At 36.5% G+C, this 18362-nt stretch overlaps 1 protein-coding gene across 5 annotated transcripts in view; it reads left to right on the top strand.

Moving 5' to 3' along the window:
- SEPTIN9 (septin 9) overlaps nucleotides 1–18362 on the top strand; it is a 400470-nt gene that overhangs the window by 358107 nt on the left and 24001 nt on the right. For all 5 annotated transcript variants that reach the window (XM_007482962.2, XM_056814233.1, XM_007482961.3 and 2 more), the window contains one exon: nucleotides 14204–14395. In XM_007482962.2, the coding sequence (XP_007483024.1) occupies nucleotides 14204–14395 (192 nt within the window). The remainder of the gene's footprint in view (nucleotides 1–14203; nucleotides 14396–18362) is intronic.

Below are 18362 nucleotides of genomic sequence, written 5' to 3'. Positions count from 1 at the left end.
TTTGAACCCTAGACTTCAACCCCCAGAAGTCCTTGGTATTTCCCAGAATTCCCTATAATCTCACTTGAGTCTCTACCTGGGCGAGATCACAATTAGTATTTTAACTGGCAGTAATGCCTACCTCTCCCTCTTCTGTGCTCTCCCGCTCTGCTCGGGCCATTGCAATGACTGGGCTAATCAGCCCTGGGCACAAACTGGTTTCTTATTTTGTATTTTCTTTATTCCTTGATTTCAAATAATCATTAATAAACTTCTTAAAATATAATATTTTTATTAGTAGAAATATAATTTTAAGTTTTACATTTCAAAGACAAAACTCAGAAATCTTCATCTAAAAAAACTTCCTCTGTTGAAGCCAGGAACTGTGGCTAAGTATGAACTTGCTCCCCTCAAAGTCTGCTAAGTCAACTCATCCAACAGCTGGTCCCTTTCTTGAGATGTCATAGAACCAGATGTACATTTTGCTTCCCATGAGACTTATCCCACAAGCAGTAGAATGTGTTCTTTTCTTTTTTTTATTATTTTTTTGGTAATACTTTTTTCTTCTGGTTACATGTAAAACAATTTTTAATATTTATTTTCTGACATTTTAAATTCTAGATTCTCTCCCTTCCTCCCCTCTCCCATGCCACCTCCCTGAAATAGTAAGTAATTTGATATAGGCTATACATGTACAATCATACAAAATATAGTTCTGTGTATTCATCCTGTTGTGCAAGAAGACATACTTTTTTTTGAAATCTCACCAAGAAAATAAAGTGAAAAATAGTATGCTTCAATGTATATTGAGACTCTATTGGTTCTTCCTCTGGAGATAGATAGCATTTTTCATCAAGAGTCCTTTGAAATTATCTTGCCTAGCCCTTACCTCTCTTCTGTCTTGTAACCAACACATAGTATTTTTTTTTATATCAATATTAATTAGGAAAATTGGTCTACAGTTTTCTTTCTCTGTTTTTGCTCTTCTGGATTTAGATAGGAGCACCATATTTTTGTTGTAAAAGGTAGGACTCCTGTGCTTATTTTTCTAAGTATTCAATTTTCTCTTCAGTTAATTTGGGCAAATTTATTTTTGTAAATATTCACTCATTTTGTTTAGATGGATTTATTAGTATACCAGATTTATTAGTATACAGTTGGACAAAAAAAGCTCCTAATAATTGCTTTAATTTTCTTTTCATTGGTGGTCAATCCACCCTTTTCGTTTTTGGTATAGTAATTTGTTTTTATTTATTTATTTTTAACCAAATAAACCAATGGCTTGTTTATTTTGTTGTTCTTTTTTCATAAAACCAGTTCTTTCTCTCATTAGCTAGTCCAGTGGTTTTCTTGCTTTCAATTTTATTCATTTCTCCTTTGATTTTCAGGATTTTTAAATTTGGTCTTTAATTGGAAATTTTTGATTTTTTAATAGTTTTTAGTTTCATGCCTTATTTATTTTCTCTTTATTTTTATTGATATAGGCATTTAAAAATATAAATTTTCTCCTAAGTATTACTTTGGCTGCATCCCATACATTTTGTTATATTATTTCATTATTGTCATTATCTTTAATATTATTTTCATGATTTTTTTTCTTTTAGCTACTTATTCTTTAGGGTAAGATTATTTAGTTTCTAATTAATTTCTAATCTATCTTTCCATAGCCCTTTATCAAATGTAATTTTTTTGCATTGTGGTCTAAAAAGGATGCAATTAATATTCTTGTTTTTTTTTTTGCATTTGGTTGTTAGATTTTTTTGCCCTAATATAAAATTGTGTAGGTGCCATGTATTGCTGAGAAAAAAGGTATATTCCTTTTTATTCTCATTCAATTTTCTCCATAGTTCTATCCTATCTAACTTTTCCAAAATTTGGTTAGCTTCCTCAATTTCTTTCTTATTTATTTTTGGTTAAATTTATCTAGTTCTGAGAGGGTAAAGTTGAGTTCCCCTACCAGTATAGTTTTGTTGTCTATTTCCTCCTAACTTAATTATCTTCTTTTAAAAATGGAATGTTTTACCATTTTGTGTGTATATGTTTAGTATTGATATTGCTTCATTGTAGATGTGACCTTTTAGTAAGATGTAGTTTTATTTCTTCTCTCTTTGAATGAGATGTTTTTCTTTTTGCTTTTTCTGAGATCATGATTGCTACCTCTGCTTTTTTTTTTTTTAACTTCAACTGAAGCACAATAGAGTCTGTTCTCCAATACTTTACCTTTAGTTTGTGTGTGTGTCCCTGCTTCAAATGTATTTCTGTGAAGATGGGATTAATCTCACCCTACTTATTCTTTAGATTTTAGCCACCATATATATATATATATATATATATATATATATATATATATATATATATATATATATATATATATGCACAGACCCAGATATATATAGATATGGATATCTGGGTCTGTGTATGTATATGAATATACAAAATGTGTGTCTGTGTTTGTATTTCTGTGTCTTATGTTAGGGCTGAAGGTTGTCTTCTCTAATTAGTGAAGTTTCATGAAAGCCCCAACCCAAGAAAGATATCGGGAGACTCCTGCTCCCCAACTTTCCTTTGCTTCAACTTAGAACTTTATAAATATTCTAAAATATTTTCTATTTCCTCCTTTTTCTCTTTCAGGCAAGAGATTCCCTGAGGGCTGGACTTAATGTCCTTTTTTATCCCAAACATTGCAAATTGTGGGTGGGGTCATTATGAACTATATCATTAAGTGACTATATCCTAGTGTCCCCATGTTGAGGATGGAGGCCTGGGGTTCAAATGGTATAAATGGGAGCATCATTGTTAATGCTTATGCATTTCACTCATAAAATTCAGAAGCAGATGGAATCTTAGCAATTATCAGTCTTTATTTTACAGATAAAGAAACTAAGATGGGGCAGCTGGGTAGCTTAGTCAATAGAAAGCGAGGCTGAGAGATGGGATATCCTGAGTTCAAATCTGTCCTCAGATACTTTTTAGGTTGGTGATCCCAGGCAAGTCACTTAACCCCAATTGCCTAGCTCTTACTACTCTCCTGCCTTGGAACTGATATCAAGTAGCTATTCTATTAAATGTTAGAAGGTATGGATTAGGAAGTAAAAAAGAAAGACCTAGAAATGAATGGGTTACTCAAATAAACAGTAGCAGATTCAAGATCCAAACCCAAGTTCTCTGACTCTAAAGCCAGTACGGGAATTGTGTGTGGTTTTAGTACAAATTTACTTTTAGCAAATGAGACAGTGTATATGAAATTGTTCATTCAAAAGGAGAATTTATTATGTGCCCACTTTGTTTCAGGTACACTTTATAAATATCTCATTTTCATCCTCACATTAGTCCTGAGTTGTAGGTGCTATTATATTGTTCCCACTTTACAGTGGAAAAAAACTGAAGCAGACAGAGGATAAGTGACTTGCCCAGGGCTGGACATTAGTCAGAGAGGGATTCTGTTTTGTGTAGTAGCTGAGGCCTCTTAATTTATTCCCTTTTTGGTACTTACCTGTAGGATATGCACATTTGTGAGAGAAATTTTAAATGAGTAAAATGTTTGATAAGAATCAGTTTTCATGTATAGGAGAACTAAAACTTCCTAAATGGATGTGAAAGGAATGGGGTATCTCATATTTTTGTGTTTTAAAATTTTATTTACTTGTTTGTTTCATTTGAATACCCAGTTAACCCCCTCCTTTACATACAAGTCATTCTTCAAACAAATTTCTGTTCCTGTATATAATGTTCTCTGGGTTCTGCTCATTTCATTTTTATAATTTTTAAGTGTTTCCATGTTTTTCCAAAATTAACCTGTTTGTCATTTCTTATGGCTCATCTGTATGCCATCAAAATCATATGCTATAGCTCTTTTAGTCATTCCCCTATTGATGGGCATCCCTTCAGTTTCCATTTCTTTGCTACATAGATTTTTTAAAATGATTATTCTAAAGCACAAACTATTCTCAACAGGGTATTTGGTTTGATTTGAGTTTGATATGACCAGCTAGAGCTGGGACTATGGGTCTTTTTTTAAATCCAATTCTTAATTTCACTTCCTAAAGGGTACCCAGAATACCCTTTGGCCCTTTTTAAGGGAGGGGAGGGAGATTTCAGAGGGCTGAGCTTTTCCATTGATATGGCCTGGCCAAGGGTGCTGGTAAAGTATGATCAAGGAAGATTTGAGGGGAGATACAAAGCCTTGAGCCAAGGGGCCAACTCTAGATTCTGAGGAGATTCTCTCCCAGAACCACTGACAGATGGAAACAATTTTCAGTCATGTGGGTCAGGTCTGAACCACTGCCCCTAGAAAAGGGCTCAGGAAGCAGACCCCTCAAAAGCCACATGATCTTAAGCCAGATGTAGTTTTCTTTCTTTGTTTATTTAAAGACAGTAGAAATCCAAGGAATAATATTGGCGAGGGGTGTGGGGTATGAGGGGAGAAGGATAGAGCAAAAGCATAAACCCTGAAGCCTTCCAGAGCTAGGCCTGACAGCCAGAATGAACATGAAGTCTCCCTTACTCCAATACATTTTGTTGTTCCCTTATGCTGGGGAGGCAACGAATAGCCTGGGTGTTCTCATTTCTTTTTTCAAAGGGTGAATGTTGGGCCGAAAGAATAAAAAAAGCTTTAAAGACTTACAAGGTTCTCTCCATACATTATTTTGTTTGGTCTTTGCAATAACCCTATGAAGGTAGGCACATCCAAATAAATTTGTGCCAGCACATAACCATATTTATTTCTTGGATGGAATTGATAAATCCAATTATCCCACTTTTATTCTCAACTCCTGACCCCACTCCTTCCAACAAGAGAGACTTGACATAGTGAACTGGCCTCCGTTTCTGACAGACTGACTTTGTGACCTGGGGCAAAGTCACTTATAACCTTTCATTTTCCAGGCAGCTCTTTTATACTAGAAAGGGCAGGGAAGGTACTAACTTGAACTGTCAGAATTTCTTCATGCAAATTTTCTTATTGTGTAATCGCTGGTCCAAACCCCATCTCCCATCCTTGCCAAGTTCTAGGCAAGCTTGTGGGGGGGGGAGGGGGGGAGGTTCACACAAATGAGCCAGACCCTGGGGCTCAGCTTTCAGGCTGGGTTTTTTACCAGCCATTCTAGACCACCTCATCTTAAAACTTCTAAAATGGCTATCAGTTTGGGAAAATGCCTTAATTTTCAAGTTGTATCTAAAGACTGTTCAATGGTTAATACCAGGAGTACCAATGTTTCTCGAGGAAGCTGTTTTTCATACCAGAGAACTGATTAAGTGCTGATAAACAACCCACCACATCAGGAACAGCTCATCTCTAAACTAAAACATGTGTGATCTATATTGCACAGGGAACAGAAAGATGGGAAAAGGAAAAGTTCACCAAGTCTATGCACACATACCCCAGCCTCGCAAAACCACCTACCCCTTGTACTTTTCAACTAAGATCCTAAGGTGCAGGGGTTTATGTCTGCTGGAGGTTTGGGGAAGACACAGGAAAAGAAAGTGACAAAACATCCTGTGTGGTCTCTTCCCTTTAAACTTTTCTAAAGGGAACAGTGAGGCCCTGAATCAACAGTGGGTGTAGAGCAAAGGAAGCTCATTGGCTAGGAGGGCTGCAAAGGGAAGTTAAAATATGGGTAAAGCTGGGAAAGGGAAGTGCCTACTATATATGTGTTAGCATGATATCAAGGAATCATGGATAAAGGCCTAGGTTTAATCCTTACTTCTGTAGCATTTAAATTAATATCCAACACTCCAAGAATTATATTTTATGGAGTTTATTAATAATCACTTGAAGTAGAAGGAAAAGGAAATAGAAGTAAAAAAAGTCTAATTATCTAACAAAATATAAAGTCATATGAATAGATTCTCCTGCCACTCACCTCACACCACCTCCACCAAACTGATCAGATGAAGAGAGTGTGAAGCGGGGCTACACAAAATTGATAACCTGCCTACACATCCGCACATCACGTGAGACAGAGAGTGGGGTGCTGGGAATCGTAGTTTTTAGGATAGCAGATTCTAATTACACACCTCTGACACAAACTATCCATGTGACCAGGTAAAATTTCCTAGACTAAATTACAGAGAAGTTGTCAGTATGCATCGGTGGAGGGAGTTTTTTGCACACTGAGAATTACCTACAATGACATCACAAGTCCATGGGTTTTGGGGGTGTTGAGGGGGAAGCAAAGTACTGTGCTAAATTCTAGAGATACAAAAAACAAAGTTGTCCCCTCAATTAAACTCTCCTAGAGCAGATTATAATCTGTATGTAGTGATTTAGTAGGGTAATTGGAAAAAGGAGAAAGCACCAGCAATTAGGGGATTTCAGGGAAATATTCAGAGAGGAAGTAACTCCTCAAATGAGGAAATAATATAATTGAAATTGAAATAAAATGATGGGGTCGAAGTAGATGATCCTTGAAGTATCTTCCAGCTCCTCCAAAGCAGTCATCTGATGATTCTGAGAGAGGGGAGAGGAAGAAAAGGAATATGATCCAGGTGTGGAGAGCAGCTTGTGGAGTAAAAAGCCAGGGTAACCCAGAAAACTGTGTTTTGCATTTTTGGATGAGCTTGGAGGTGGCTAACAGGATAGTAGGGCTCAAGTGAGAGCAGTTTAGGAAAGTCTTTGGTCGGTATACTTTTCTTAGTTTTCCACACAGATAAACGCTCTGTGTGTATGTGCGCACACATGCATGCATCCACATGTGCATGCACATGTGTATTTATGTGTCTTTAGAACTTGTGGCAGGGTACATGAAATAAGTGTGAGACAGGTATAGAGGTGAGGTTATAACCCAGGTTCTGTGGCTTTGCGGTGTCCTGGGTGAGTCTGGCAAATGGATACTGGAGCCTCCCTGAAGTCCTGATGTTGACACCTTTCTGCCTGCTTCTATGTTTCTTTTCTATTTTGGGGCAAGGGGATTGAGAAAATGTCACATTTTTAAAACTTTTTTTTTTAATTTTTTTTTTAGCCAGTCTCTAGCTTCTGATCTACAGATCACAGTGGTTTGGGGTCATTTCTAACAAGATTATATCTCACGTCTCACTTGTCTTACAAGCTATCTTTCTCAAACTCTCTGTTCCAGCCAAGTTGGGCTACTTGCTATTCCTGGATGTCCTACAATTTCCTTCTGCCTTGTATTTGGGAAAGTCTTCTCTTCCATGCCTGGGATATATTCCCACCCTATCCTTGCTTGTTGAAATATTTATCTTTCTAAAAAGACTTAGTTTTTAAAATATCTCTTCCATGGAGCCTTCCCTGTTTCTCTCCTTCCCTACCCCCGCAGGTGATAATGATGTCTTCTTCCTCCTATTTCTAATAAGACTTTGGACTTTTCCTTTTGTATTTGTCATATTGTACATTTTATCATATTATTAAGCTATTTGTATGTGGCGTTATCTTCCCTTCCTTTCTGGGTGAAATCTAACTGAGGCCAGATCAGTGATTCAGGCTTGGTATTAGAATCAATGAAATTCCCACGATCCATGTAAAAGTATACTGATAAACAGTCTACCACATCCAGAACAAACATAAAAGTAAGTTTACTTAAAATGAGGGACCAAAAAAGAATATGATTGCTAAGTCAAATAGATACTGCTTTCCTTCTTTATCTGTATTTGGCTAGACAATATTGGGTCAGAAGGATACCCTTAGGACAGGGGACCAACTCAATCAACAAGGAAGCCCCCATTAGTGATTCAATACTTAGGGCTTCTCTGCAACCTTAAACAGAAACCAGTCCAGACTACATAAAATAGATACTACTCCTGCCACACTCTCATACCCTCAAATTAAATCAAGAGCTCCTTGAACATGATTCTACCTGTTTTGTTTTTTTTAATGTTCATATTACCAAGACCTAACAGTCAGTGTCTTATATAGAGTTAGCGTTTGTTATTTGTTAAAGTGAGTATCACAAACATATTGGTCATAAAGCATCCTTAGAAATAACCCCATAGGTATGTACTAAACTTATGCTGAAAAGAGCTTTGGGCTTGTGTTCGTGTGCTCTCCCACACCCTATGGCCCAATAAGCAGAGATCATCTGTTCCTTGGTAAAGGAACAGCATGAATGTACCTTCTTAGAAATGCATATCTGAAGGGGGGACAAAACAAGTACATATATAAGTATATGTAGAATAAATAATGAAAAGAATAAATATTAAATAATTAAATACTAGATGGTTGGGGGTGGTATTACTAGCAGTTAGAATGATCAGGAAAAGCACAACTCCTCTCTTCCCTCAAATGGATCATCCCCTAATGGCCAGAATTCTTAGTTATAGTAATAATGCTGAAAAATAAGGAAAATTAATTCTACTGCCAGGATTCTTAACAAGCTGGAGCAAAGGACTGAGTCAAAAGGAATTCAGAAGGACTAAATATTAGGTCTTGAGTAAAAAAAAGAACTTTTGCAAATACAGGTTTATCTGAAAAAGATAGGGGGATTTTATTGACCTGAAAGTCTAAGCTGTGTGCAATGTTAAGTTAGTAGTCCAAAAATCTAATTTGGTATTGAAATGCACTGAAGCATTTTCCTTGGCTTACTTTACAAGAGTAAAGAGGAAATGGGGACAGCTAGGTGGCATAGTAGATAGAGTGCCAGGCCTGGAAACAGGAGGTCTTGAGTTCAAATTTGGCTTTATGCACTTCCTAGCTATGAGACACTGGACAAGTCACTTAACCCCATTTGCTTAGCCCTTGTCCTTCTGTCTTAGAGTTGTTGCTAAGACAGAAAATAAGGGTTTAAAAAAAAAAGAGGAAAGAGGAAATGGTTTCACCGGGCTGTCTTATCAGATCTCATCTTTAGAATTGTCTTCAGTTGGGGGTGGGGTGGTGGTCATAGTTTAAGAAAGGTATTGATAAGTTAGAGAGAATTCAGAAGAGAACAATTAAACTAATAATGGGTCTTGAGATAGTCATTTGACTGTCAATTGAAGGAATGTGGGATATTTAGCCTGGAAAAAGAAGGCTCTTATTCACCACTCCATCAATTGGAGGAGCAAATTTAGACTTGTTCTTTTCAACCTTAGAGGGCTAATCAATGGCTAAAATTGATAAAAGGAAATTCTGGCTAGATGTCATTTGAAACTTCCTAACAGAGCTGTCCAAAAATGAAATGGGCTTCGAGAAATTCCCTTATCTTGAAAATCTTCCAAAAGAATCTAGATGACCACTTATAAGATGTTACAGTGGAGGTCTTCTGGGTATGGCTTGGACTAACTGGACACTAACCACCCATTTTTTAAATTCTATAGTTTGGTAATTTTTTGCTTCATTTTATCAGTGGTACTTAAATGAGGGCTGGCCTAGGAAGGACACAATTTTGGAAAGAGGTGGGGGTATAATCAACAGAACTCACCCTCTGCAATACAATGATCCAGATCAGTTCTGAAAGACTTATGACAAAGAATGCTATTCACCTTCAGCAAAAGAATTGCTGGAGTTGGAATGCAGATCAAATTATTTGTGTTTTTATTTTGAGGTTTTAGTTTTTATATGAGTATTCTTTTAGAACAATGAACAGTATGGAAATGTTTTGCATGATAATACATATATAACCCAGATCAAATTGCCTACCATCTCTTGGAAAAATTTTGATCTTACACCTTTAGAATAAGAATGTGGAAAATTGTTATTACATGTAATTGGGAAAATAAAACATCTTTAAAAAAATCAACAGAACTTGGCAAATAGTTGTCTATATGGAGTGAGTGTAAATGAGAGGTCAGGAATGACACAGAGCTTTCAAACTAGGGTGAATGGAAGGATGATAGTACCCTTGACTGAAGGAGGGAAATTTGAAAGAGGAGTGTTCTTTAGGGGAAAGATAATGAGTTCTGTTTTAGATATGTGAAATTTGAAGTATCCAGTTCTAAATATCTAATACAGTAAATAATCTGAGACTGGAGCCCAGGCAAGAGATTACATTTGTAGCTGTATAACAGTTTGTAGCTCAGAGTATGATAGCCATCACTCTCTGTTTCTTCTAATCCAATGTCTGGTTTTCTTGTCTTACCTTTGCATTTTTTCCTCATTAATGAGGAATTTATGGTAAGCAGATCCACCTCTCCACTTGACTCTCTGGACTTCTTTTCCTTACCAGCTAGCTGTCTTTCTGTCTTGAAAAAAAATCTCTGCCCTGGAGTCCTGCCCTCTTGTTCAGGAGATTACCTTCCTGTAGGCCCCTAGCCATACTTTACTTCACTTTTTTTCCTCACTTGACTATCTTGATAAATTCTTATCCTCTGCTAGCCTTTTCTCCACCTCATCAATTTTAGCTCTTTTTTTATGTGTTGTCTTTCATCATTAGAATTCAAGCTCCCTTGAGGATCAGGGTTGTCTTGGTTACTTGTGTTTGTATCCCCATTGTTCAGTGCAGTGCCTGGCACATATTAATATATGATTCATCTATCTATCTATCTATCTATCTATCTATCTATCTATCTATCTATCTATCTATCTATCTATCTATCTATCTATCTATCTATCTCTATTGTGTAATTAGAATTTTCTCCCCAGAACTCTCTTTCCCAGCTTCCCATTTTCATTCTCACAGTACATGCTTATTACACTTTCAAGATAAACTTGTGGATGTAGCTCTACTCTCTCTTTTTTCCCCAGGAAGGTGGTTGTGGAGGTAGGGTGAGAGGCAGGAGAATTTTACACACATGTTTTTTACTTAGGCTTTCTAATTTGTTTTTGTTTCTTCTACTTCAAGTGATTATTAATAAACTTTGTAAAATGTAATACTTGAAGTTATTGGATATTAATTTAAATTTTACACTATCTATTCTTTTGCTGTTTCCTGTGATAAATCTTAATGACAATGACTATTTCAACTGTTTTTTTTTTTAAACCCTTACCTTCTGTCTTAGAATCAATAATGAGTTTCAGTTCCAAGGCAGAAGAATAGTAAGAGCTAGGCAATCACGATTAAGTGACTTGTTTAGGTTCACACAACTAGGAAATTTGAGGTCAGATTTGAGGGAAATAGGGGTGGGTAACCTGAAAAAGTGAAGGTCCTTTATTACAGCAACTAGAATGAGGACTTTTCAAAGAGTTTTAAAATGAGACTTGATTCATTTCTCCTTCTCATTTCAGTTCTTCATTTGCTAGCAAATCAGTGATTGTGTGGTAATCCTGTCTACACTAGAAAGAAAAAGGAAAACTCTTCCATATGCAGAATAAACAAAAGCTGATTTTTGTTAAAGGATATTCTGTACAGTCATGAAGCTTTAGGGGGTTTGGAAATGGGAAGGGAGATAGTGTAGGTCCCCTAAATTTTCATTTAATTGAATGGATATAGGTGTGAAGGTGTGCAGGGGAAAAACCTGAAAATGATTTCCCAGCTCTCCCTTTTCATGTAAAAAAAAAATCCTTCTGTGTTTTTGGATGCTAATTTAAGAGGCTGGTGTTACCTTTTGCTTTATCTTTGAGATCTACATTTTTGAATCCTTGAGCACAGTAACTGCTTAAGGGAAATGAGACTATGAGATTGAACTATTTCCCTCTTTACTCAAAATTAGGTAACAAAGATGATATATAGATGGTATTCTTTATGATATGAAGTCCTTGGAACCCAGAGGAAGACAGATGTGACATTATTGTGGCAAAAGGGAAACTTTCTCAGATGTTTTAAAGAGTGAAAGCAAAAGTTTACAAGAAGCATGATACTAGCCAATTGATATGAGCATGAATCTTCTCAGGGAATTCAAGAGGCATTCTGGGAGGATGACTTCAGGTTCTCTCAGACTGAGTCAGATGCCTTTTGGAGGAGAAGGTGCTTTTTCCTCTGAGTATTTTACATGACAATGCTAATTCTGATTCTCTGGGGGTGAGGGACTATACTTCTAACATATCAAGACTAACAAAGGTAAGGGATTGGTTAATTATTACTAGAAGTGTATAAATTTATGTATGCATCTACATTCTGTAGCAAGCAGTATTGATCCTTAAGTTTTCTAGAAGAATAACTGGCATTTGCTGTTATTAAATTTTAAGAAGCAAATAATAACAAAGGTCATAGAGACCATAAACCAGATACTGAAATGAATTGCCCAACATTTAAGCTTAGCAAAGAATAATTATTAAAAAATGAAGCTACCAGATCAAAGCACTTGTAGTGTTAATTTGTTAGTCACTATATTCACTGTTTCCTTGTCCTGCTCAAAAAGTTTGTTTTAATTCTTTAATTATTTTCACATCATGATTTATGAGGTTACTTTTCAGAGGGCTTCTTTTTGTGCTGCTTGCCCTGGGCACCTAGATTACTATTTACTCTTAGAAGTTCTCTTAACAAGGCTGATTTGCCTTTCTAAAACTAGAATGAAATTGACTGTTTAATTTCCTTAGTGAAAGCCCCTTCTTTTTATAACCATCTTTTAGAATACAAGAATAATGTTCCCTAAGGTCTCATTGGGGATAGATATCTAACTTCTAGGACATGTAAAAATGAAGAAATTTTAGAATGGTAAATCATAGTGACTGAACATAGCAATGAGAGCTACTTTTTTTTTTTAACCCTTACCTTCCATCTTGGAATCAATACTGTGTATTGGTTCCAAGGCAGAAGAGTGGTATGGGCTAGGCAATGGGGGTTAAGTGACTTGCCCAGGGTCATACACCTGGGAAGTGACTGAGGCCAGATTTGAACCTAGGATCTCCCATTTCTAGGCCTGGCTCTCAATCTACTGAATTTTCCAGCTGCTCCCCAGAGCTACTGTTTTTTACTGTTTTTTGCTCAGTGTGAAAAACAGTAAGAACCTACTATTCAAACTACTATATCCTGAAGTAGTCCTGTTATAAAGAACTTTCTGATAAGGAAATTCTCCATCAGTGAATGAAGGAAGGCCTTAATTATTGCTATAAGTGTATATATTTCTGTATGCACATAAATATTTTCTGCCACTTAGACTCTTACTGCCTACTCCATTGAGAGGTTCAGTGACTTGCCCAGGATCACACAGCCAGTATGTATCAGAAATAGAGATTGAGCCCACATCTTCCCATCTTCAAGGCCAGCTCCTTTATCTTACTGATATCATATTTTACAGGACTATGTTAAAGGCAAAATTCAACTGGAGAAACATAAGATATCTTGAGGTAAATAATGAAAACTTACAAGAATGAATGGGGTTTAGCACGACTAGATTCCAAACCAAAGTATAAAGCAATAATCATCAAAGCTACTCAGTACTAGGGATAGCTAGGTAGCACAGTGGATAGAGTGCCAAGCCTGGAGTCAGGAGGACCTGACTTTAAATTTAGCCTAAGATACTTACTTACTAGGCTGCATGACCCCAGGCAGATTAGTTAACCCCAATTACCTATCTTTTTTGTTGCTCTTTTGTTCTTTTGTCTTAGAAGGCTGAAGGTAAGAGTTTTAAAAAACAAACACAAAAAACAAATTAAAGTAAGAAAGACCTAGACATAATGTGTTCTGTAAATCAGGACATACACAATTAGACTAAAGAAAAAATTTATTAGATAAAGCTGTTGGGAAAACTGGAAAGTTGAACAAATTTAGACCAACATCTTATACTTTATACCACAATAACCTCCAAATGGATACTTTAACTTCATTTCAGGATTTATCCTCTTTCTTTCCCCTACCCAATTCATATTTTGTAACAAAGAATAAAAAGGAAAGCTGGGGAGAGAAAAGCAAAATTAAATGGTACTCAAAGGAATCAGAATGTATTTCACACCCATAATTCCACCCCCCTCTGCAAAGATGAGAATGAGTACCTTTTCTATTCTCTTTTTTCCAGACCATATTTGGCCATTATAATTATACAATGTTCAATTCTTTTGTTGGCTCTTTCCCCATTTATATTATTGAATTAACTTTGCATATTTAGTTCATTTAATTCTCCAAAGTCTTCTCTGAATTCTTTTATTCTTTCTTAAAACAAAAACAAAACCAAAAAAAAAAACCTTTACCTCCTCCATTTGGGTATCAATTCTAACACAAAACACCTGCAAGGACTAGGCAATTGGGGTTAAGTGTCTCCCCCAGGGTCACACTAAGAGGAAGTGTCAGTAACCATATTTGAACTCCAGTTCTCCTAACTCCAGACCTGGCAGTCTATCCACTGTGCTACCTAGCTGTCTCTTATATTCATCATTTCTTAAAGTGCTTTACTTATGTTCATGTACATAATTTGTTTGTCTATTTCCTAATCAATGGGCATCTGAGTTTTATTCCTAATGACTCTTCTTTCCTCCCCACAGCCTCAGAGGGAGTTCCTAGCCATACTGGCATCATGGCAGATAACTCTAGAGAAGCTGGGCTAAAGCAAGCCATCCCCCAGAGGAATGAGAAGGCCACCCTTGACTTTGGCTATGTGGGAATTGATGCCATCCTGGAGCAGATGAGGCGGAAAGCCATGAAGCAGGGCTTTGAATTCAACATCATGGTGGTTGGTGCGTCTTATCTTCCTGCCCCTTTCTTCTCCTCTGTTCTTTGCTCCCTCTTTCTCCTCCAGTTTGATTTTGTTTAAGCTGGTTGAGTTACTTGCTAAGAGTATAATAATGCTAATAATTACAAAAGCGATAATGTAACAGCAATATATAAAGTAGCACAAAGTATGCTAAGGCTGCTAGTGTATTTGATATCCACCTAGAAATCTATTCTCTCTTTGAAATAAGTCACCAATCCAATAATGTTGAGGGCGGTGTTATACAACACATAATTTTTTCATGGAGTCAGTTTTAAATCCATTTTGGTTCTACTTAGTTTCAAGTCCAATCAGTCATCTTTCCTAAATAGAAGTAATAGTGGCTTATAAATTAAATGACACAAACTATAGCATTTTATTAATGATTTGATGCACATGGATAATACCCAGAATTTAGCACAGGAGTAGTTTGCATAATGAATACTGATTCAGTAGATAAGATTGCCAGGCCTATAGTTTGAAGGACATGAGTTCAAATTTGATCTCAGAAACTTCTTAGCTGTGTGACCCTGGGCAAATCATTAAACTCCAGTTGCCTAGCCCTTACCATTATTCTGCCTTGGAACCAAGGGATCCTTAGTATCAATTCTAAGACAGAAAGTAAGATTTTAAAAGAAAAAAAAAGTAAATTCTTCTATCCTGAAGAACAACTATCCTGAACAACACATTTCACCTTTATCTCATGGAATTTTTCTCCACCAATATCATACATTTTTTTGTTTCAGTATGTGTAAAATTAACATACCAAGGGAAAGATAGGGATTGAGGGATTTGAGCTTTAATCCAAAGGTCTCATTAAACCAGTGGATAAAGTTGGTCTCATCCAGGTAACACATTAAATATGAAGATATTAAAGAGAAAGCTGTGGCTGTTAAGAGACTTGTTAGAATTCTAAAATCAAAGTTGAATGGGAAGAACACATTTGAAAAAATTAACACTTACACCATACCAGTCTTAATATACATTTCAGAAACTGTAAAATACGCCATAAAAGTCTTGGGAAATATATTAACAAAACCTCACATGAATAAGAACAAAACACAGGGCCAATCACTCTAAAACAATTCGGGAAGATTAGCACTTTAAACACAAAAAAGGAGATACAGGGTTAATAGAAATCTTATACCATATAATAGACAAATCAAAAACCTACAGAAATACTTTTGGGACAAGCATATACCATACTTCACTGAGCAGTAGAAAACGCTGATGACATACACAGTTTTGTCTAATGTAATCAAAAGTGGTTTACATCTGAATGGATCCTCTGAAACAATTTAAGATCCAAGAGTGGAACCAAAAGATCTTACATGGATGAAATCTACTTGAATTTAGGAAACAAAATAACAGCAAAGAAGCACTCAACAAATGGCTGAGTCCTATGAATTTGTTTGTGAAAATCAGTGGTGTTTATGGTGTCAGTTCAGGTCATGTCACTGCTAACAGATCAATATGAATTATTCAGTGAGACAAAGGCCAGTTCAACACATCAATGCAGATTGTAAGTATCAAATAACTTATGAAGTCACTAGCAGGTATGGCTTGATGCTAGAATTATATGTCAGAAGCTAGGAATCTGTCAACCACTGAGAATGGACAAATCTTCATACCACAAATATAGACTTCAGAAATGCTGGTGAATTTAATCAATAAATTCTATTGGAAATAGACTAAAAGAATTGTTATCCCATCCCCAAACAACAACTTTAATCTATATAAATTTGAGTAACTTGGGACAGCCAGCTGGTTTGATGGATAGAAACGCAGGCCTAGGTTCAAATCTGGCCTCAGAAACTTCCTAGCTGTGTGACTCTGGGCAAGTCACTTAACTCCAGTTGTCCCCCAATGAACACTCTTCTATCTGAAATTGACATTTAGTATTGATTCTAAAGCAGAAAGTAAGGGGTTAAAAAAAACTTGAGTAACTTTTAAAATAGATGTTATGCAAAATGTAACAGAAAAAGCTTTCAAAAATATAGAGATTTGGTAGTAGAGATCAAAGTCAGGTGGAAACAGAATGAGTATGTATTATCATCATCATAATAGCTAGCATTTATATGTTGCTTACTATGTGCCCAGCATGGTGCTAAGGGCTTTACAAACATCTCATTTCATCTTCACAACGACCCTGGGAGGTAAGTAGGTGCTATTATTATCCCCATTTTGTCGAGGTAACTGAGGTCACAAAACTAGTAAATTTCTAAGTTTAGATTTAAACTCAGGCTTTCTGATTCCAGACCCAGCACCATCTAGTTGCCCTATCATCACTATTATTCTGTCTACTATTAGAACTGTATGATTAATGCTTTTCATGAGTTACATCCTAATATTTTTATTGAGACTCTAAAAAATAATTTTACCCATTTGTGTAATAGACCCCAGAACCTTAGTATGGTGATTTGTCTCTGGATTACAAAAATATAAAAACCATTATATTACAAGTATAAACCCCAAATATCCTTGAGAATTCAATAAACAAACTTTACTGAAATCAGAGCATTATTAGAGACAGAACAGTTGCCTCTAACTGCCTAGACATAGTATAGATCCATAAAAATTCAAGAGCACAGTTTTTAAAATTGAAGTTGCCATACCTGCCACTCATAATCTCAAACTACATTAAATGAAGGGTTTTCAAAATTTAGATACTCATCAGAAGAAATGAAATTCCTGTGGGAAGGGGACAAGTTTCATGTCATCCCTGTTGTCCTATCTGTTACTCTCGTTCCTCCAAAGATGCTTCCAGATAAGGTGGACTGACATTCCAACACTCAAAAAATTTCAGGGACAGTCATTTTAACTCCCTTTGTAATACCAAGCAGAACATTAAGTGGACTGTTCTCGAAACTTCATCATAAAATATGAAAATGAAATGTAATTTTAATAATAGCAATAATAATTGGCATGTATATAGTGCTTTAAGGTTCTCAAAGCATTGTATATATGTCTCATTTGATCCTCATAAAAACCTGGGGGGAGGGGTAAATGTTAAAAGATCCCATGATCATTTTGCAGATGAGGAAACTGAGATTAAGAGGTAAGGGATTTATTCAGGTTCCCATAGCTAGTAAGCATATGAAATCAGATTTAAATGAAATTATTCTTGACCCTAAATTCTACATTCTACCATGCTATGCTGGCTTACAACGCTTTCCGATCCAACATGCATTTATGAAATGTTTATTATGTCAAGGTATTAGGGATAGAAAGACAAAACAAAATGCAGTTCTTATCCTCAGGTAGCTTAATCATTTGCTAGGGCAGGGGTCCCTAAACTACTGCCTGCAAGCCACATGTGGCCCCCTGAGGCCATTTATCTGGCCACCACTGCGCTTCCAGAAGGGGCACCTCTTTCATTGGTGATCAGTGAGAGGAGCACTGTATGTGGTGGCACCACAAAGCGTGACATTGTCTATGTATAGTACTACTTCCCGTGACATAATCCTTTGCATGGCACCTTGTTCTGAGAGTAACTGAATGAGAATGAGGTGCCGCACAAAGGCTTATGTGGCTGCATAATGGAATACGTCAGCATGGTGAGTGGTGATCTGGGGGAGGGAATTCCACACTGTATACTGCTGCCTGGTATAGTGGTGGTGGTGATGGGTCTGTGCAAGGTGTGCCCATCACAGCCAGCGCTGCAGCCTCCGCTATCCCAGACAGCAGTATACAGTGTCACAGGCCCAACATCACCTCCAGTACTGTATACAGGCATTGGATAGCGGTGATCTGGCCTGTGACATCAGCTGTGGGCCTCTACTGTGAGAAGCCCACCACTGCCACTGGGTGTTTTATAAGACAACCCTTGTTTTTTTTGGGTCAAATTAATATAAGACAGTGTCTTATTTTCAGGGAAACATGGTAGTACAATAGCCCCCACACTCCCCTAGATGCACAACATAATGGGGAGCCATTATGTTGTCAGTTTTGTT

Source organism: Monodelphis domestica, chromosome 2 (assembly GCF_027887165.1).
Source record: "Monodelphis domestica isolate mMonDom1 chromosome 2, mMonDom1.pri, whole genome shotgun sequence".
Classification (NCBI taxonomy): Eukaryota; Metazoa; Chordata; class Mammalia; order Didelphimorphia; family Didelphidae; genus Monodelphis; species Monodelphis domestica.
The sequence above is the reverse complement of the archived record's forward strand: the minus strand, read 5'-3'. Positions and strand labels throughout refer to the sequence as shown.